At 42.2% G+C, this 21,890-nt stretch overlaps 1 protein-coding gene across 1 annotated transcript in view; it reads right to left on the reverse strand.

Annotated features, from left to right (window-relative positions):
* The window catches only part of TSPEAR (thrombospondin type laminin G domain and EAR repeats), a 112,010-nt gene extending 90,486 nt beyond the window's left edge, over positions 1 to 21,524 (reverse strand). Inside the window, exon 1 of the mRNA XM_063429910.1 lies at positions 21,230 to 21,524. Coding sequence (XP_063285980.1) covers positions 21,230 to 21,314 — 85 coding nt within the window. The 5' untranslated portion in view covers positions 21,315 to 21,524. The remainder of the gene's footprint in view (positions 1 to 21,229) is intronic.
* Positions 21,525 to 21,890: the final 366 nt, after the last annotated feature.

Here is a 21,890-nt window from a genome sequence, read left to right on the forward strand (position 1 = left end):
ATACCAGTGTTTTTTTTTTTGTGGGCAACTTCAGTAGGTCATCCAAAATCTTAATAGCGGGTCAACTGCTGTAGCCCTAACAGCAAGCAAAATATAGCAATCCAAAGTATTCATCTACAAAGCACAGCTTAGTTATAGGGGCCCATTAGCGTAGCCCAATTTTATTCAAAGAGCATTCAAAGTACAGACATTTCAGGACCCTGTCCCTCTATCAATGATAAATGCCCTCCATCATTGCCCTATCATCATATGTAACACCACTTGTTATGTAACAAATGGCGTCAGGGTTTTTATGGCAATCATTTCTGGAATGAGCATAGGAATATATGACAGAGTGGATTCCACTGCTTTGTTTTAGACAAACAGCATGACCTACTGCATTAGAGACATGTGCAATTTGTTTCGGTCCGAATATGAATTCGGACGAATTTCGGGCAATTCGGACATTCGCCTACTTCCGAATGTCCGAATAGCCGAAGTGCCGAGGTCCCGAAGTTCCGAAATGACCGAATTTACGAAGTGTCAAAGTGCCGAAGTTCTGAAGCACAGTAAGTACTAATATACTTACCCAGTGGAAGAAGAAGAATGTTACACTGTATACAATTTTAAATAAAAAGTATACAAACATAGCCAAGATTCAGCTGTAAGCATTTGCAACACTTACAACAATCAAGTAACATACATTCATATAAAATGTAAGTTACTTAACCTGTCAATGGAATGACAGGAATGAATAATTAGATAACTCCCTAATTCCCACGGTATTAGGGAGTTATCTATTAAAAGGCTGTAAGAACTAAATTGGTCTTTCAGACAAATTTACTAATACTAAGTAAAGATTACTTAGTATTAGTAAATTATGCCCCTACTCGCTATACCGCGAGTAGGGGCATTTCTATTACCCGTGCCATGCGAGTGGGGGCTTCTAACCTGAAGGGGGGACCTATTGCCCTGCCCCGGCCCCCACCCCTGAACGGCGGGTGGGGGCCCTAAAGTAAAATAAGGGGGGGACCTTTTGTCCTCCCCCTGGCCCCCACCCACCGCTCATCAGATAAATTAGAATAAGGGAGGGGCCTATTGTCCTTCCCCCCAGCCCCCACCCCTGAGCAGTGGGTGGGGGCCTTAAATTAGAATGAGGGGGGGGCCTAATGTCCTCCCCCCTGACTCCCACCCCTAAGCGGTGGGTGGGGGCCTTAAATACTAATTGGGGGGACCTAATGTCCTCCCCCCTGGCCCCCACCTCTGAGTGGTGGGTAGGGGCCCTAAATACTAATTGGGGGGGACATAATGTCCTCCCCCTTGGCCCCCACACCTGAGCGGTGGGTGGGGACCCTAAATTAGAATGAGGGGGGGGACCTATTGTCCTCCCCCCGGCCCCCACCCATGAGCGGCGGGTGGGGGCCCTAAAGTAAAATAAGGGGGGGACCTTTTGTCCTCCCCCTGGCCCCCACCCACCGCTCATTAGATAAATTAGAATAAGGGGGGGGCCTATTGTCCTTCCCCCCAGCCCCCACCCCTGAGCAGTGGGTGGGGGCCCTAAATTAGAATGAGGGGGGGACCTAATGTCCTCCCCCCTGACTCCCACCCCTAAGCGGTGGGTGGGGGCCCTAAATACTAATTGGGGGGGACCTAATGTCCTCCCCCCTGGCCCCCACCTCTGAGTGGTGGGTAGGGGCCCTAAATACTAATTGGGGGGGACATAATGTCCTCCCCCTTGGCCCCCACACCTGAGCGGTGGGTGGGGACCCTAAATTAGAATGAGGGGGGGGAACCTAATGTCCTCCCCCCTGACTCCCACCCCTAAGCGGTGGGTGGGGGCCCTAAATACTAATTGGGGGGGACCTAATGTCCTCCCCCCTGGCCCCCACCTCTGAGTGGTGGGTAGGGGCCCTAAATACTAATTGGGGGAGACCTAATGTCCTCCCCCCTAGCCCCCACCACTGAGTGGTGGGTGGGGTCCCTAAATACTAATTAGGGGGGGACATAATGTCCTCCCCCCTGGCCCCCACCCCTGAGCTGCGGGTGGGGGCCCTAAATAAAAAATTAACCCCCCCTCCCCAGGTGACCCCTACCTACCCCCTCACCCTAAAAATAGTGAGGGGGACCATTAGTTAAGTACCTGTTAAAAAATAAAATAAAATAAAACTTACAATTTGATGTTTTCTTTCTTCTAAAATCTTCTTTTCTCAGCCCCCAAAAAGTCCAAATAAAAAGCTAGGGGTGGGGGCCAAGGGGGAGGACACTAGCCCCTTCCCCTCATTTTAATGTAGGGCCCCCACCCACCACTCAGGGGTGGGGGCCAGGGGGGAGGACATTAGGTCCCCCCCTCATTCTTTTTTTTTTTCAATTCTTTATTTTTGATAGTGCATTTTTAATTACATATGTCAGTAATACCAAAGGTTATTACAGTAGAAGATTATTGGTGACATTTTGGTGACAGATTCAAGATGCATTGCACTTTTTTTAAATTAGAAATTCAAGAGTTAACAGAGACAGGCGTAGTAAAATAAAAGAAAACAATAGGTTATACATGCTGCGTGGAACACTTTAGCTTTAGATAATATTACTAGGTTTGGTCATAAAATGCAAGTAAGTACCATTGTTACAGACAGGCTTGTTATGCCCCAGAAGCAAGTAGAGCCTATAATGCATATAAACATGGTGAGGGCACTTGATGGGACTTGCATATTTTGTTTAAATGGTTAGTTACTCATGGGTTAACATTTGCTGGAGCTGGCTATTTGCTTTTGCCATTGCTATTGCCAAGAGCTTAACAGGTTGGACTGTGCTATCACATACTGCAGAAACTACAAGAAGGTAAGCTTAAGTTGAACTATGGGTTAAGTTAAGCTTAGTGCTTATGGTTAATAGGTTAACCGTTTCAGGGGACCTATGTTATGGCGTTGGATTGGATATCTTAGGGACCGTGTCTACAGTTTAAACTTAACTTTGCAGTCCAGTACTGAAGAGCTATCATATACAGGGAGTGCAGAATTATTAGGCAAGTTGTATTTTTGAGGATTCATTTTATTATTGAACAACAACCACGTTCTCAATGAACCCAAAAAACTCATTAATATCAAAGCTGAATATTTTTGGAAGTAGTTTTTAGTTTGTTTTTAGTTATAGCTATTTTAGGGGGATATCTGTGTGTGCAGGTGACTATTACTGTGCATAATTATTAGGCAACTTAACAAAAAACAAATATATACCCATTTCAATTATTTATTTTTACCAGTGAAACCAATATAACATCTCAACATTCACAAATATACATTTCTGACATTCAAAAACATAACAAAAACAAATCAGTGACCAATATAGCCACCTTTCTTTGCAAGGACACTCAAAAGCCTGCCATCCATGGATTCTGTCAGTGTTTTGATCTGTTCACCTTCAACATTGCGTGCAGCAGCAACCACAGCCTCCCAGACACTGTTCAGAGAGGTGTACTGTTTTCCCTCCATGTAAATCTCACATTTGATGATGGACCACAGGTTCTCAATGGGGTTCAGATCAGGTGAACAAGGAGGCCATGTCATTAGATTTTCTTCTTTTATACCCTTTCTTGCCAGCCACGCTGTGGAGTACTTGGACGCGTGTGATGGAGCATTGTCCTGCATGAAAATCATGTTTTTCTTGAAGGATGCAGACTTCTTCCTATACCACTGCTTGAAGAAGGTGTCTTCCAGAAACTGGCAGTAGGACTAGGAGTTGAGCTTGACTCCATCCTCAACCCGAAAAGGCCCCACAAGCTCATCTTTGATGATACCAGACCAAACCAGTACTCCACCTCCACCTTGCTGGCGTCTGAGTCGGACTGGAGTTCTCTGCCCTTTACCAATCCAGCCACGGGCCCATCCATCTGGCCCATCAAGACTCACTCTCATTTCATCAGTCCATAAAACCTTAGAAAAATCAGTCTTGACGTTTCAGCTTGTGTGTCTTGTTCAGTGGTGGTTGTCTTTCAGCCTTTCTTACCTTGGCCATGTCTCTGAGTATTGCACACCTTGTGCTTTTGGGCACTCCAGTGATGTTGCAGCTCTGAAATATGGCCAAACTGGTGGCAAGTGGCATCTTGGCAGCTGCACGCTTGACTTTTCTCAGTTCATGGGCAGTTATTTTGCGCCTTGGTTTCTCCACACGCTTCTTGCGACCCTGTTGACTATTTTGAATGAAACGCTTGATTGTTCGATGATCACGCTTCAGAAGCTTTGCAATTTTAAGAGTGCTGCATCTCTCTGCAAGATATCTCACTATTTTTGACTTTTCTGAGCCTGTCAAGTCCTTCTTTTGACCCATTTTGCCAAAGGAAAGGAAATTGCCTAATAATTATGCACACCTGATATAGGGTGTTGATGTCATTAGACCACACCCCTTCTCATTACAGAGATGCACATCACCTAATATGCTTAATTGGTAGTAGGCTTTCGAGCCTATACAGTTTGGAGTAAGACAACATGCATAAAGAGGATGATGTGGTCAAAATACTCATTTGCCTAATAATTCTGCACTCCCTGTACTTAGAGTCCTGAGAGCACTTGCTTATGATGTAGGAACACCCCAGCAGCAGGCAGTTGAATACCCAGACTCCATGGAAGGATGTTAGGCAGGCTCTGCACTCTCAGTGAGGGCAGAGCTGTTTCTTCAAGTCCTCTCTGCCTGGGGTCTGTAGTGTGGATGTGTAAGGCTGGTATGTCCCCCTGTGATAAGGAGTTTGCCTCTGCCGCTATCCTCCAGCCGTTGGTGTCCTCCCCCTGTGGTCTGGCTGTGGAGGCAGGGCCGTCTTTAAAATTGATTTGGCCCTGGGCAAGAATTTGATGGGGCCCCCTGACCCCCACTCCCTGACATGCAATCACGCTCTCCACTTCCCAACGCAATAGCGGAACCATTTTCCCATGCTTGCAGAGTCGTATTTAGCACTGAGTTGTGTTTGTGTGTTTGAATGGAAGCATGTTTGTGTAAATGTAGGGGTGTGTTTGTATGTGGTGTTGATGTTTGAATGCAAGCATGCATCTATGTGTAGTTTTTTTGCTTGTTTTTTAAATGCTGGCGTGTGTTTATATATATTTTTGGTGTTTATGTATCGTTGACGTTTCAATGCAGGACTGTGTTTGTATGTAGTGTTGAAGGTTGAATGCAGGGGTGTACTTGTGTGTAGTGTTGGCGATTTGAATGATGAGATGTATGCACATGTACACATAGACTGCCACACACACACACTGTAATACACATACACACACGCACACTGAAACACATGCAGATACACAGACATAAACACTGACACTCACTAACACACATGCAGATACAGACTGACACAGATTCACACACTAACACATACAGACACACAGATACACAACCTGACACACATACATAGACATATATTCGAACACTGACACATATGGATATTCAGACACACTGATGCATTTACTGACACACATGCATACACAGATAAAAACACTGACTATATACAGATGCACACACAGATATACACACGCAGGTACACACACTGACAACATACATATACACAAATACATACAATGATAACATACAGATACACACACTGACACACATACAGACACACAGATACACAACCTGAAACACATGCAGATACACACAGACCACATAGAGAAACATAGATATACTAAATACAGATACACAGATATACATACTGACAACAGAGATACACACTGACAGACATACTGACACACACTGACAGAGATACTGATACACACACACACAGACACCCTGACAGACATACTCACACACATACATACTAAGACACACAGACATACTGACACACACAAATACTGACACACTCATACATACTGACACACATGCAAAGTTTACATTTTTACACACTGACAGACATACTGACACACTAACATACTGACAGACAAACTAACATGCACACTGACGGACAAACTGACATGCACAGACACACATACTGACACGCACAGAGACATACTGACACACACAAAGGCCCTGACAGACATACTGACACACGCACAGACATACTGACACACACTGAGACATACTGACACACATATATAGTGACACACACACAGACACCCTGACAGACATACTGACATACACAGACATACTAAGACACACATACTGACACACACAGACACCCTGACAGACATACTAACACACATACTAAGAAACACACAGATATACTGACACACACAGACAGACATACTAATACACACACACACACCCTGACACACACACAGAAATGGTGACACACACACACAGACACCCTGACATACATACTCACACACATACACACATAGTAAGACGCACACAGACATACTGACTCACACACACACACATGCAAAGTTTACTTTTATAAAGTCACCCTCCAGCCTACCTTATGGGTTCCCTGGGGTCCAGTGGCAGGCTGAGGTCGTTGGGAGTGTGAGGCACCTGCACTCCAGCTCCCTCTTGACAGCCTCCTCCTCCATCCCGCGCGGCTTCATTCTATCTGGGAGGAAGCGACTCACGGCAGTCACTTTCTCCCAGCCTGCTGCAGTAACACAAGGGGGCCCGGTCGCGCTGTTAAAGGGCCAGAGCGCACGACCAGGCCCTCTTAGTGTGTGGGCTCCCGGTACAGCCGCAGCACCGGTGGGCCCAGGGGGAAAAAAAATAAATAAATTTGGCTGACAGCAGGGCCCACAGGGTAGCTGCTTTGGGCCCCCCAGGAGTAAGTGGGCCCGGGGCAGCTGCCCCGTTTGCCCCGCTTTAAAGACGGCCATGTGTGGAGGGTCGCTGTGCTGTTGTGGAGGCGTTGCGGGCCAGATCCGTGGGACGGAGGGATGAAGCGCACTTTGTGTAAGTCTTCTGGAGGGGTTGTCTGATGGGTCTGGGTAGCTGGGTCTGTGCTTTGTGTGCTTTGTGTGTCAGCTTGTAGCCGCTCCCGCCTTTTCGCCATGTGTGTATTGGGCTGCTCCATGCAGGTATGCAGGGCCTGCGTGGATTTCGAGGGGATTGCATCCTCTTGGGGGCCAGAGGTGACAGTGTGGGTCAGCAGGGTCACTGTGCCGCCATTTTAGATGTGGCTCCCGGTATGGTCTTCGTTTTGGCGGCCGGTTGGGCCCCGAGAGCTCCGGTGAAGCAGGGGCTGCAGGGCGTACAGGGTGTGGGCCGGGATCACCCCCACCAGCCCAGGGGGGAGGGCAGGGCCCGGTCCTCCCAGCTGAGGGAGTCTGGCTGGATATCATCGGGCAGGATAGCGGGCGGCGGCCATCCGCCTCACTCACCACCTGAGTAGGCCTCATCCGAAAGGAACGATGCATATCTCTCCGAGGGACTAGAACATTAACTGCAAGCCTCTCCCCGGGTCCAGTGTCTCCTCATGTGCCGGCCCACCGCGGTATGTCGTCAGGTAGGTCCAAAAGTGCCTTATTGTGGGCTAATAAGTCAAAAGTTGCTGGAGCTGTTGTGCCATGCGGCCGGCCAGCATGGTGGTCAGGCCCCGCACCCCCCTCTTTCTAATGTAGGGCCCCCACCCACCGCTCAGGGGTGGGGGCCTGGGGGGAGGACATTAGGTTCCCCCCCCTCATTCTAATGTAGGGCCCCCACCCACCGCTCAGGGGTGGGGGTCAAGGGGGAGGACCTTAGGTCCTGAAAAACCCACAGCTCATGAAAACCCCAAATCCACAATCTCAGTAAATTAGAATATTGTGGAAAGGTGCCATATTCTAGGCTCACAGTGTCCCACTTTAATCAGCTAAGTAAGTCATAACACCTGCAAAGGGTTTCTGAGCCTTGAAATGGTCTCTCAGTCTGGTTCAGTAGGAATCGCAATCATGGGGAAGACTGCTGACCTGACAGTTGTGCAGAAAACCATCATTGACACCCTCCATAGGGAGGGAAAGCCTCAAAAGGTAATTGCGAAGGAAGTTGGATGTTCCCAAAGTGCTATATCAGAGCACATTAATAGAAAGTTATGTGGAAGGGAAAAGTGTGGAAGAAAAAGGTGCACAAGCAGCAGGGATGACCACAGCCTTGAGAGGATTGTCAGGAAAAGGCCATTCAAAAGTGTTGGGGACTTTCACAAGGAGTGGACTGAGGCTGGAGTCAGTGCATCAAGAGCCACCACACACAGACAGATCCTGGACATGGGCTTCACATGTCGTATTCCTCTTGTCAAGCCGCTCCTGAACAACAAACAACGTCAGAAGCGTCTTACCTAGGCTAAAGAAAAACAGACCTGGTCTGTTGCTCAGTGGTCCAAAGTCCTCTTTTCTGATAAGAGCAACTTTTGCATCTCATTTGGAAACCAAGGACCCAGAGTCTGGAGGAAGAATAGAGAGGCACACACTGCAAGATGCTTGAAGTCCAGTGTGAAGTTTCAGCAGTCTGTGTTGATTTGGGGAGCCATGTCATCTGCTGGTGTTGGTCCACTGTGCTTCATTACGTCCAGGGTCAATGCAGCCATCTACCAGGAGAGTTTGGAGCACTTCATGCTTCCTTCCGCAGACGAGCTTTATGGGGATGCTGACTTCATTTTACAGCAGGACTTGGCATTTGCCCACACTGCCAAAAGCACCAAGGCCTGGTTCAATGACCGTGGGATTACTGTGCTTGATTGGCCAGCAAACTGCCTGACCCCATAGAGAATCTATGGGACATTGCCAAGAGAAAGATGAGAGACATGAGACCGAACAATGCAGAAGAGCTGAAGGCCGCTATTAAAGCATCCTGGTCTTCCATAACACCTCAGCAGTGCCACAGGCTGATAGCTTCCATGCCACGCCGCATTGAGGCAGTAATTGCTGCAAAAGGGGCCCAAACCAAGTACTGAGTCCATATGCATGCTTATACTTTTCAGAGGTCCGATATTGTTCTATGTACAATCCTTGTTTTATTGATTGCATGTAATATTCTAATTTCCTGAGATTGTAAATTTGGGGTTTTCATGAGCTGTAAGCCATAATCATCGCACTTATGACAAATCACAGCTTGAACTATCTTGCTTTGCATGTAATGCGTCTATCTCATATATTAGTTTCCACCTTTTACATTGCATTACTGAAATAAATGAACTTTTGCACGATATTCTAATTTTTCGAGTATCTGTATATCAAATTATTATTTTACAAAATTTATTTTATTTACTTTTCTACATCTTTCATGTAATATATGTCAGAGTCTTATTTTACGTTCCTAATATGTTCATATACACATTGTGCGTGACAGTGTAGAATTAGAGTAGGTGGGTTTGGCATGTGGGTCATATATGGAAGTGGAAGTTGGAATGTGAGGCATTCATGGGAAGATGGATTATGTACATCACATATAGGAGCAGGACTTTGTTGGCTCACATGGTGGCATGGGTTGGTTTCTGCCATACTGAGTAAATTGTATATTTTTTTAAAAGCACGTATGGGGTGGCGTTGATGGAATTGTTTTTGCCCATTTTATTTAATTATATTGTACATTAGGTGAATCATTTTCAAGTCCTTCTTGTGCTAAATTATTAAATTACACTACTTACAATTACATTACACTCATAACAAGCAATTAGGATTGCTTGCTTTCACTACCATACTTTAATTTTAGACACAATATTGGTGTTTTTTCAGTAATTGTCATAAAAAGCCTCCTGGTGGCTGTCATAACCATACAGTCTCTAGTCTGTCCTTGAAAAACCTTAAAGAGTCAACAGTGAAAAAAAACATCTTTCAATGTCAACTACACCATATTACAATGGTGTGTCAAGCAATGTGTCCCACAGCTGTCATTGAAATGCAAAACCTCTTAATTCTCAACGAGCCAATTAACTATAACAGATATGAGAGTTGCAGTCCAACAACAGACTGGGGTAATGCAATTTGATGCACATGCTGTCTTACCAGACAGTAAAACCAATGGGAAGGCTCAACTAATATATCACTGTACAACAGAAAGGACGATAATATGTGTTACCAATTTCACCTGTACCAAAATGAGAATCCTTGATCAATATTTCAGATCAATAAAACTGAGATTATACATGCACCTTGTTAGAGTTGAACGGGAAGAGAGAACGTGAATGTTGATGGTACGACCATCCCGGCTCTACAAATGACTACATTTATAATGATGTATGTCACAGTAATAGGTCACAGTGGCTTATTAATTAAATCCTTTAATCTACAAATAGATCATGAAAGAGGGTATCTGTACATTTCCTGACATGAACTTATAGGGTGGCTTTTATGCTGCTTAACCATTTTCCTGCCAGAGGGGACTGTCATACGCATCGAGCTTTAAAAATGATAGATATGTGTAAAATAATTATGAGCCGCTGAGTGCCTTAAGGGGCTGGAACACACTGCCAAGTAAGTTGTATATTGCTGGTACTTGCCGTTCTAGATTATAGTTATTGAGAAATTTTATAGATCCTGAAATATACATTTAGAAGCGTTCGGTACAATTACTGTCATCACACATCGCACTGAAGTAGTGACCATATGTCCATCTTTCAGATGGACTCTTGACGAATAATACCTTTGTGTCCAGGAACTGGAAATTGTATTATAATTATTTATTTAATAAAGCCTTTCAGTGGTCTAAAGGAACACAGAGTTATTGACTAAAGTGAGAATGTCAGAAATTCAAAGTTAATTAAAAGTGAACTATAGCTAACTTGAAGATTTTTTTTTTTTTTTTTTTAATTCTGCCTTTTGGGCATTACATTTAAAATTCACTTTGAATTCACTTTGAACTCATGACAATTCTTACTTTGGTAAATAATCCTGCATATAATAAATAGTGTGGCGTTTAATATCGAAATAGCAAAACTGCAGTCAAAATAACTAAATTGGGGCTCATTGAGAGACAATTTCTAAAATGTTGACCAAAATAGCTAAATTGATACAAATCACCAATTTGTAGAGTTTGGAAATAATTTCCAACTTTTTGGCCAAAGTTTATGTCTGTTGTCAGCTTCACACAATTTACTGTGTATTATTGGCAATTTATATTGACCTAAAAATTCCGTACTGCTTTAAAATATTATAAGAGGGGGAAATTTAACAATAAATGAGACATTTACAAAAAAAACAGACAGGAACAATATGTTGAAGAGGAACCTGCTTAAACGAACTTACAGTCTATGGTATTCTACTATTTTTAATCTTCCCAACTATTTGTTTAGTGAATAAAATCTATTTCTTTTGACTGTTTTTGACTTTTCTTGTTGCGTTCTGATTAACATACTAACCAATGCAGGTTAGTATGGTATAATAGTATGGTTACCTCCTATATACACCATACTAACCTGCATTGGCATCTGGAGGATCAACATCATTCCAACCACCATTTATCCTTAGATGGGGATTATACCATCCATGAGCTACACAGCAGAGCTTTAAATAGCTCTATTATATGTGAGTGGTTTTCTTATAACGATTACTTACACCATTTGCATTGTATCATATTGTATTGCACTATTATTGTCTTCTCTTTTCTCCTGAGGTTTACATCATTCCCTGAAGGTTTATGTATGTATGATAGCTGAGGTGCAGTATACGCCATACTTTACAAGTCTATTTGAGGTTTACTTTAACCCCTTAAGGACCAAACTTCTGGAATAAAAGGGAATCATGACATGTCACACATGTCATGTGTCCTTAAGGGGTTAAATACTATAACCACTATGGTGCCAGAGGTCTGCAAGCATGTTTTCTCGTTTGTGTGAAATGTTCTAAGATGTGTTTTTGACACAAACCCAAGAGAAACATTCTCACAGATTCTTTGCATCATAACCAATACAATGAGCTGATGTGGTTGTGGTTCTTACACTTCACCATCTTTGTTGCCATCCTGTAAGTATGTTTAAATATTCGTATTAAAGGAGAAATACAAGGCGATTGCTTATGTTAAACAAAAACAGCTGGACCTCTTAGCCTCTGTCTTAGATCTGATCATATTCTTACCGTGGCTATTTTTATAATAAATCTATTTCCCTGTCATTTTCACACAATTCCTAACTTGGTGGTAACTCCCATATGTTTAAAGGACAACTGACCACCCAGGACACTTTATCTGATTTTAACCCTTCAAGTGAAAACATTTTGCTGAATTTGTAGAAACGACAATGTTTAACTTGAAGGGTTAAATGCTGCCATATTGACAACCTCTAGAGGTGCTTCCGATCACTGTCTGAGTAAAACTCGGCCATGTGACATTCAACATCGAATATCATCAATTGCAGCTCATAGGAAAGGCTAAAATTACATTTATTCTAAGAGGAGCTTGGATGCATGTGCGGTGCTGGAAGTGTATGTGCATTATGTCCCCAAAATTCCTCTAGATTGGATTGGACCATTGCATCATCGATGATGTCGCAGGTGGTGATGAGGTAGGCAGCACCAAGTCGCAACAATTGAAAAAGGTAAATAGAAACCCTTTTATTTTTAAATTGTATGGCAAACGGGGGGGGGGGGGGGGGGGAGGGAGAGAGGGTAAGCTATAACAATATAGGTTTGTTTCCCTAACTCTATATTGTTCCTTTAAATTTACATGGATTAACCGAAAGTTGTACTCCCACTCCTTGTTCTGTCACTGTTTGTTGCTCCTTACATCTAGCATGACTTTTTTTAGGTTTTTTTTCTGTAGCATGTTTTATTTCTGGCAGGTGTGTTAACCCTCTGAGTAAAAATAAGAGTGAGCCTCTGGCATTCACTGGGTGTGTTACGAAATAAATTAAATAAAACAAGTTAACCTAAGGTGACCCTTAGTATTATGCTATAATGAATGCCAAGTGAATTGGTGCTAAAGTCACGGAAGCCTGATGATGGCACTTGCTGACTTCTCGTTACATATAATCTATGCTCTATAACTGCATCCTAAGCCCCACACTGTGACTTTGGTAGCCTACAGGTAACCCCAGTTGATGCAAAACTAAACTTAACATCATGCCTTCCCAATCTTTAACTGTATGATGACACATACTGCATAAAGCAATGTACTGAGGACACATCTACCTTTTGGGCACCCCTGTTATATAAGATAATATCCACTCTGGAATATAGGAATAACGTAATTAATTCTAGACTTGTCACATTCATTTATTTTGTTTAGCAGTGATGCCACATGCGGTGCAGTAGATTTCGGGATCTACATGTCAACCACCTGAATCAACTCGGTGTCCCTTTGTGGTCTATTGCATGGGAGAAGAAAGATTTGATATAGCATAACCAGAGCCTTTAATGACTACAGATAAGGTCGTCGTGAGTAAACAGAGCAAGACTCTAAACTAGAACCCAAATCCTCCTGAAAGTAACAAAACACGTACTGGGGAGTTTAAACCATCCTTGTACCTAGTATTGTTAATAGCTTTCTGATCCAGAGAGTGAACAATGTAGAGTGAGAGTCATTACACAGTTTTCTAGAACTTAAATTTAAATAAAAGAAAAAAGTTACCAGCGCTCTTTCCCAAATCCCTATGTATATTTAAACAAATGGAGGTTATTTCGTTACTCCAATGGCCATTAGAGGGAATACACACCTGCCACGTCAAGGCAAACCTCTTAGGTGGGTCCTACACTAACCAACCATTCACCTTGCGCTCAGGGCCGGCCTTAGGCATTTAGACGCCCTGTGCGAAAAATATTCACAGCGCCCCCCCCCCCCGGTCATCCATGTATGCTGTAATGTTTGTGTTGTCTGTGTATGTGATAGTAGGTGTGATATGTATGCTATGTGTGATATTTGTAATGGGTGTATTAACAGTGTGTGATATGCGTGTATTGGTTGTATGTGACACACACACAGAGTCAGACGGCCATACACACACACAGGAAGACATCCACACACACAGGCAGACAGTCACACACACACAGTCACACACACACAGACATACACAAAGACACACACAGGCAGACAGTCAAACACACAGACACACAGAGGCAGACAGTCATACACACACACACACAGACAGTAATACACACAGGCATACAGTCATACACACAGACACACAGAGGCAGACAGTCATACACACACACACACAGACAGTAATACACACAGGCAGACAGTCATACACACAGACACACAGAGGCAGACAGTCATACACACACACACACAGACAGTAATACACACAGGCAGACAGTCATACACACACACACAGGCAGACAGTCACACACACACACACAGACATACACAAAGACACACACAGGCAGACAGTCAAACACACAGAGGCAGACAGTCATACACACACACACACACACACACAGTAATACACACAGGCAGACAGTCATACACACAGACACACAGAGGCAGACAGTCATACACACATAGACAGTAATACACACAGGCAGAGACTCACACTCACCTGACAATCACTCATTGTGGAGGCAGTGCAGCTCCTGGTGACTGTTTGGTGGGGAAGCAGGGACTCCTTCCTGCTTCCCCTGCAGCAGTTTTCCGGCGCTTTTAGCTCCGCCCCCGCCGCACGGTAAGCTCCGCCCCCGCCGCACGGTAAGCTCCGCCCCCGCCGCACGGTAAGCTCCGCCCCCGCCGGAAATGTAAAAAAAAAAAAAAAAAATTTTTTTTTTTAATTCCGGCCGGCTGTGCGGCCGCACAGCGCCCCCTGCTACATGGCGCCCTGTGCGGCCGCACAGCTCGCACACCCCTAAGGCCGGCCCTGCTTGCGCTTCTGGCAAAGATATCTCAGGTGAGACAGAGAGGGGTATTTTGTATATACACCCCTACATGCTTATTAACCCTTAATAGGGAACACATGGGATGGGCGGCAGCATTGTAACCTAGCTGTGTGATACAAAAGTGAATACAAATACAAAAAAAACAGGTCCTGCGCTCAAACTCCCACTACTCTTGGGTGGCTGCAATGACCATAGTACACATCAGCCCAAATACATACGGTAAAAACCCAAAGAAAAGTTACCTGCGTTCTTTTCCAAATCCCTATGTATATTTAACCCCTTCACGACCTCTGACGTACCAGGTACGTTTGACAAAAAATGGTCGTTAACAACTGCGGATGTACCTGGTACGTCCGATCCCAAATCTCCCCTTAGCTGATCGCTGGTGATCCCCCGTTGGGGATCGCAATGTGGGGACTTGCCTGGCGTCCCAGACAGTCCCCCTGCGTCTGATCTGCCCCTCCCCTCCCCACCCGGGCCTGTGATAGCGGGGTTCTTGCGATCACAGGGCCGGAATAGCAGGTTTGTGCAGTGCCTGCAGGGGGCCTGCCTGAGCTCTCCGTCTGCAATGCCTGCAGAAAAGTTTTACAAAGCTTGTAAAACTTAAATAAAAGTTTAAAAAAATAAATAAAAGTACTTAGATTATGTATATATATTTACATATATATGATTTAAATACTTTAACATACACATACACATACATAATCCATTATTCTAAGTGTATTTTAATATTAATATATATATTACTTGTAAATATATTAATATTAAAATACTCTTAGAGTGACTTTAATTACATTATATGTAAATATATATATATATATATATATATATATAAATAACATTAATAAATAAATAAATTGAAAAAATTAAATTAAATAAATTAAATAAAAATATTTAAAAATGATATACCGGTTTAAATTTGCTCTAACTGTATTTTGATATTAATATACATATATATTTAAATCAAAATACATTTAGAATGACGTTATAAATACATATATCCCCTTAACAACCGCGGATGTACTAGGTGCGTCCGACAAATAGAAGCCCTGGACTTACCTGGACCGACGATCTGCGGAGATCACGGTCAGGGGGGCTGCCTGAGACACCAGCAGTCCCCCTACAGCTTCTCTGGCCACTCCGGACCGCCAGGGCCATGTGATCACCATGATCACATAGCTGCAATAGGAGTCTATGGAGCATCCAGCAGGGGGACTGTCTGAGCTGTCAGGCAGTCCCCCAGGCTGCAAAAAAGTATAAAAATATAATTTAAAATAATTAAAGCATTTTATAATATATTAAACACATATAATGCATATATATGATTTCCTTATAAGTGTACTTTGAGATATATACACATATATCTCAAAATACACTTATAAGGAAATCATATATATGCATTATATATGTATAATATATTATTAAATGCTTTAATTATTTTATAATATAAATATATCGGATATAAAAGTGTATGTGTGTGTGTATGTATATATATATATATATATATATATATATATATATATATATATATATATACACATATATATATATCGGATATAAAAGTGTATGTGTATGTATTTATTTATATATATATATATATATATATATATATATATATATATATATATATATATATATATTTATATATATGTATATATATATATATATACACAATTTTTTCCCACCATAACCTGGATTTCCTTCCCAAGCACTACCTAGCCTCAATAAGCAAACAGTAACCAACCTCATGCTGATGATTTGCATTAACAATGAAACAGCTGTCCATGAGTGTTTTACTGGCTTTGCATCTTTTCCCAAGTTGTGTTTCAAAGCTGTTGTATACAGCAAACACATACTCAAAGGAATCCATGTTTAAAATGGAATGAGGCAAAAATGTGATTCTTTGTTGAACTAATTTGCATATGCCCACCCAGGATCCTTTGTGGTAGAAACATCACTGCAAATTTGTGATTTATGTGGGAAAAGTAAGACTTATGGCTTGACTGGTGTGTAGATTTTTGTTTAACATTGTATTAATTAAATTATTTAATATAAATTTAAAAAAAAACATTCTATTTATATATATATATATACACACACATACATTCTACATATTTAACTATTAACTACATAATTATTTGATTGTATATAACATACTCGTTTTCCTGGCACTATAGTCCCTCAGGGACCCCCTCCCGCCGGGCTCTGGGGAGAGTAAAGGGTTAAACACTTACCTTTCTCCAGCGCCAGGCGGGGAGCTCTCCTCCTCCTCTCCGCCTCCAATCCTCCCTTTCGGCTCTGAATCCAATCCTCCCTTTTCACAGTGAGAATCACGCAAGCGCCTCTAGCGGCTGTCAGGGAGACAGCCACTAGAGGATTTGGAGGTGTCAGGGTTCTCACCGTGACCCCCCAGACGGGGTCGCCCCTTTAGTGCCCGAAGAGGGATTTGAACCTAAGTGCTCTGCAGTCCTGGACCTGCGCTCTTACCTCTGAGCCACCATATCAGCTCAAGAGATAGCCAGAAGTCCATCTTGCCTTATTCCCAGCACTGGGGGCTGGACATTATTCTGTGGCTGCTTCAACGATCCTAGCACACCTGCGGCTGATCACCCATTAGCCAGGTATAAGACACTGCCTCTCCCTAAAGGCAGTGTCAGTTCATTGACTCTGGTTAGAGTATTGCTGTTCCATGTTCCAGTGTTCTCCTGACCTTGGATTGATATTCGTTTGTACCCTGACCTCTGGCATCCCCTGACCTCGGCTCTCTACTCGTATCTCCTGATTTCTGGCATCCTCTGACCACTGGCTTACCCACGACTATTCTCCTGGTTATTCCTTTTTTGTACTGCGACTTCGAGCATTAACCTGCACAGCCCCCGTGCACAGACTCACAGGCCAGGTGAGTTCTTCCTTGACCACCTTGGCCTGTGTTTAATTGCAAGGGTGAGCATATCTCTGCATATTGGACTCCCAGCAAGGTAAGCCGTGACAGGAGGCTGGATTAACCCTATTATAAACATAGCAGTTTCTCTGAAACTGCTATGTTTATAATAAAAAGGGTTAATCCTAGACGGTTCTGGCACCCAGACCACTTCGTTAAGCTGAAGTGGTCTGGGTGCCTAGAGTGTTACTTTAATTATAATTTGAGGCACCTGCCTGTCAACCCAGGCAGACACTCCAGAGAATCTAATTGGCAATCCCTATATTTAACCCTGTAACTTTCCAAAACACCATAATACCTGTACATGGGGGGTATTGTTATACTCGGGAGACTTCGCTAAAAACAAATATGAGAGTTTCAAAAAGTAAAAAAAAGACTGGAAATATCCAATTTTGAAACCCTGGGTTGTCTACATTTGAAAATAGTATGCCATGATGGGGTTAATTGACATTCCTGGGCTACCATATGGTCTCAAAATGTAACATAGACCTGCAAACCAATCTGGCAAACTGGATAGGGCAAGCCCTATATTGACCCTGTAACTTTCAAAAACACCATAAAACCTGTACATGGGGGTATTGTTATACTCAGGAGACTTTGCTGAACACAAATATGAGTGTTTAAAACAGTAAAACATATCACGACGATAAAACCACACATAAAACTGCAGTTTTTGTTTTTAAAAATGCAAAAAACAAATAAAAAGGCTAACTTTGGCAAGCGTTGGTGACTAAGTGGCTTCTACAAAAGACTGGAAATACCCCATTTTGAATACCCTGGGTTGTCTATATTTGAAAATAGTATGCCATGATGGGGTTAATTCACATTCCTGGGCTACCATATGGTCTCAAAAGGCAACACAGACCCAGCAAACCAATCTGGCAAACTGAATTGGGCAAGCCCTGTATTGATCCTGTAACTTTCCAAAACACCATAAAACCTGTACATAGGGGGTCTTGTTATACTCAGGAGACGTCGCTGAATACAAATATGAGTGTTTAAAACAGTAAAACATATTGCGACGATGACATCACCAGTAAAAGTGTCGTTTTCGTTTAAAACAATGCAAAAAAAGAAATAAACCCGCTAACTTTGGGCAGCTCCCTCCCAACTTTAAAATGTAAAACACAACAGCAATTTTTACAAATCTATTTAGCACTGAGCAGTGTTTGTGTGTTTGAATGTTAGCATGTTTTTGTATGGGGTATGTGTGAGTGAATGTAGGGGTGTGTTTGTACAAAGTGTTGGCGTTTGAATGCAAGCATGCATTTGTGTGTTCTGTGGTTTTGGAATGCAGTGATGTGGTTATATATATTGCTGGAGGTTTTGTATGTAGTGTTGATGTTGAAATGCAGGAGTGTATTTGTGTGTAGTGTTGGGGAGATGACACACTGACACACATGCAGACACAGTGACGACTCTAGGAACAACAAGGGGGGTTGTACATAAGATACAACAGTCAAAACTGGGGGAGTCACTAACATTTTTCACCAGTGGATGAGGTTATGTGCTGCCATTGGCTGTCTGATGCCAGCATGCAGCGCACATTGGCATCAGTCAACAAATTTGCATAGAGTTCACATTAGCCACCCAGATTTCTTGTTGTGGGCTGGCTGACACCTCTTAACTTTGATCTTTGTTTATCCGATAACTCCCCTATTTGCTATCCTTTTGTGGAATTGTCATATTTAAGGGTGCTACCTGCTAAACAGCACCCTAATTTGGTATCTTTATGGATATCTCACATAAGGGCACCAATTTAGGGAATTATCTACTAAACAGCTAAAACTAACAAAATTAAAAAAATACATACAGGTAAGAAGATTTTGGTGCATTATTTTTAGCATGCAGTTGTTGTCATAGAGGTAAGAACTATCAATTTGGGAGCTAAATGGGTTAAATTAAACTTGTTTGCCTCTTTAAAAACTAACATGTGGCCCCATGCTATGATGTGTTTTGATCTATAGGTTAGATTACATTGAATACAATGGTTAATTTAGACTTTTATACTTGCCCGAATAGGACCCTGTGTCATCCACACATTTTCTGAATGAGTAGTTCTGGCTTGTCCATTAATGAATATACACATTAGAATGTACATATCACCAGCACTAAAAGGGTTATAAATGTGCAGGTGACTTTGATCAGCCCAGACCAAAGAAAAAGAGCAGGAAAACAAACCTGCTGGATTTATTGGCTTCACAAAGAAGAAATATACTATAGAGGTACACGTAGTGGGTGTGTTTCTATTATCAGTAGTACAAACATTGAAATGATCAATCACTGCAGAGGTGCTGGTTCTCGGGTGTAATAATAACATTGTTTGAACAGTTGTGCTATGGAATAGTTTTTACGGTACATAAGTAGTTTACCAAGATCCATAACCAACCACCACTACCACCAACTCACACTTAAAAAAAACAAGTCTATGTTAATCTCCTGCTTTTCACGCATGTGTTTTGAGACACATCACAGAAAATAATACAGACTAAGGAACACATACAAATATTTTTTTTTTTTTACAATTTTAAGGCTAATTAAATTACCTATATCAGCAAACAAATATGGGGATTCAGTTCCACTATATGGCCATATTGTTTTAAGTCCACCACTATGTCACACTACCCCAATATTGTGGACAAATATAACAAGGTGAACAGCGCTATCCCACGCATGCTGAAGAGGTTAGCTTTTTTGTTATATTTGTCCACTTCTCACAAGGTTGAGGGAACACCTTGTTGGTGAACTGCAGTTCACTTTCAAGAAGAGAGCGCTTATTTCTGTCTTTTTCATTTGATACCCCAATATTGTACTGTTTTCCCCTATACAGAATTTCACCAGAATCGCTATTGTAGCCAAAAATTTCCCGATGAATACTGCTTTACTGAAAAAGCCATGATTAGTGTTTTTTGTTTTTTTACAGAACTTTAACAGAATAGGTTTCTTTTGAAAAGGAACCTCATGTCACCATGAAGCGTCAAATTCATGGCAAGAAACCATCTTATTTAGGAGCGCATAACTTGTCTCTGTCTGATACCAATTTAACCAATCCCATTCAAAGCAAAACTATTTGCAGTATCTACATTAATTGCAGGAATTCTGTTCTGCCAAGAGACACTGACCTACAATACATAAAGGTGCATTTAAAAGTGGTATTCCATAAAGCAGTACACGGTACATTCTGGTCTCTGTTTTTTTTTTATTATATATATAATAATTTCTTTTAATCTGCTCATAAGGATGTCAAGCAGCTAAAAATGTTTATAGTAGAACATCCCAATTCCAGCCAGTGGTCTGAAAGTGACTTAAATAAACAAAGTGTATAAAGTATTGGACAGGTGACTAATGAACAAAACAATAATAGAAATTAGGAGAATGTGACAGGAATCTAGAAACCACATGAGCATTAATTGGATTGCTAGTCCTTGTTTCTTCTAAAAAATCGAAAGACATTTGCTTACAGAAAAGTAACAATTATACAAATAAAACACAGAAGCAATGCAAAGATGCGATGATTTTACGTGTTTTGGTAAATTATACCTTTGTTAATCAATAACCTAGTTTACACAATGCCCACATTGTCCCTTTTCTCAACAACTTGAATGACTTAATATTTTTTGTTATAATTTGTTACCTGTGCACGGTGTCCATGACTGTACTTCTATGGTTTTAGTCTTGCTCAAGACAAGCAAAACACAAACCAACAGCAGGGCAGACATCAGTGGTCTTTCTCAGACTTGGGTCCATGTACAAAATTCAACACAACTTCCCTCTGATTTCTAAATATTCACACTCAGAGAAGCCAGATAAGTCCTCATGGTCCAAATGGTATCACCGTCTCCTCAGCCAAATGTCCCTCATGATTTAGAATACAAACTAACTAACTTGTAGAGGCCTCCGTTACTTGGTCGATACAGAAAACTCCATCATTCCAGATGAACTTACTAACTCCAGAACTGCCTGACAAGTTTCTCCATCTTCCTCTGGAGTGATCTGTCTTGCTTATGCTATGATGAAAGTGTTTCAATAAAAATAAACAGATTAGGCTTGCCAGAAAAGAGTTTAGAAGTTGTTGAGCCAGCTGTTTAGTCAGGACACAGCAGGTGAGCCTCTCCGTGTCTAAGGGATGAGCAGGTGATTGTTCAGGGAGAAACCAAACATCCAGACATTTAAATTAGTTCCTAGTCATTTTTTTTTTCTTGAGGATCTTTTCATCTTTTGCCCAGCCCACCCCAGGTAAAGGAATTTCCCACTGTAAATGACTGCTCTGACAAAAAAACATATAACCAGCATAG

Source organism: Pelobates fuscus, chromosome 8 (genome assembly GCF_036172605.1).
Source record: "Pelobates fuscus isolate aPelFus1 chromosome 8, aPelFus1.pri, whole genome shotgun sequence".
NCBI classification, from domain to species: Eukaryota; Metazoa; Chordata; class Amphibia; order Anura; family Pelobatidae; genus Pelobates; species Pelobates fuscus.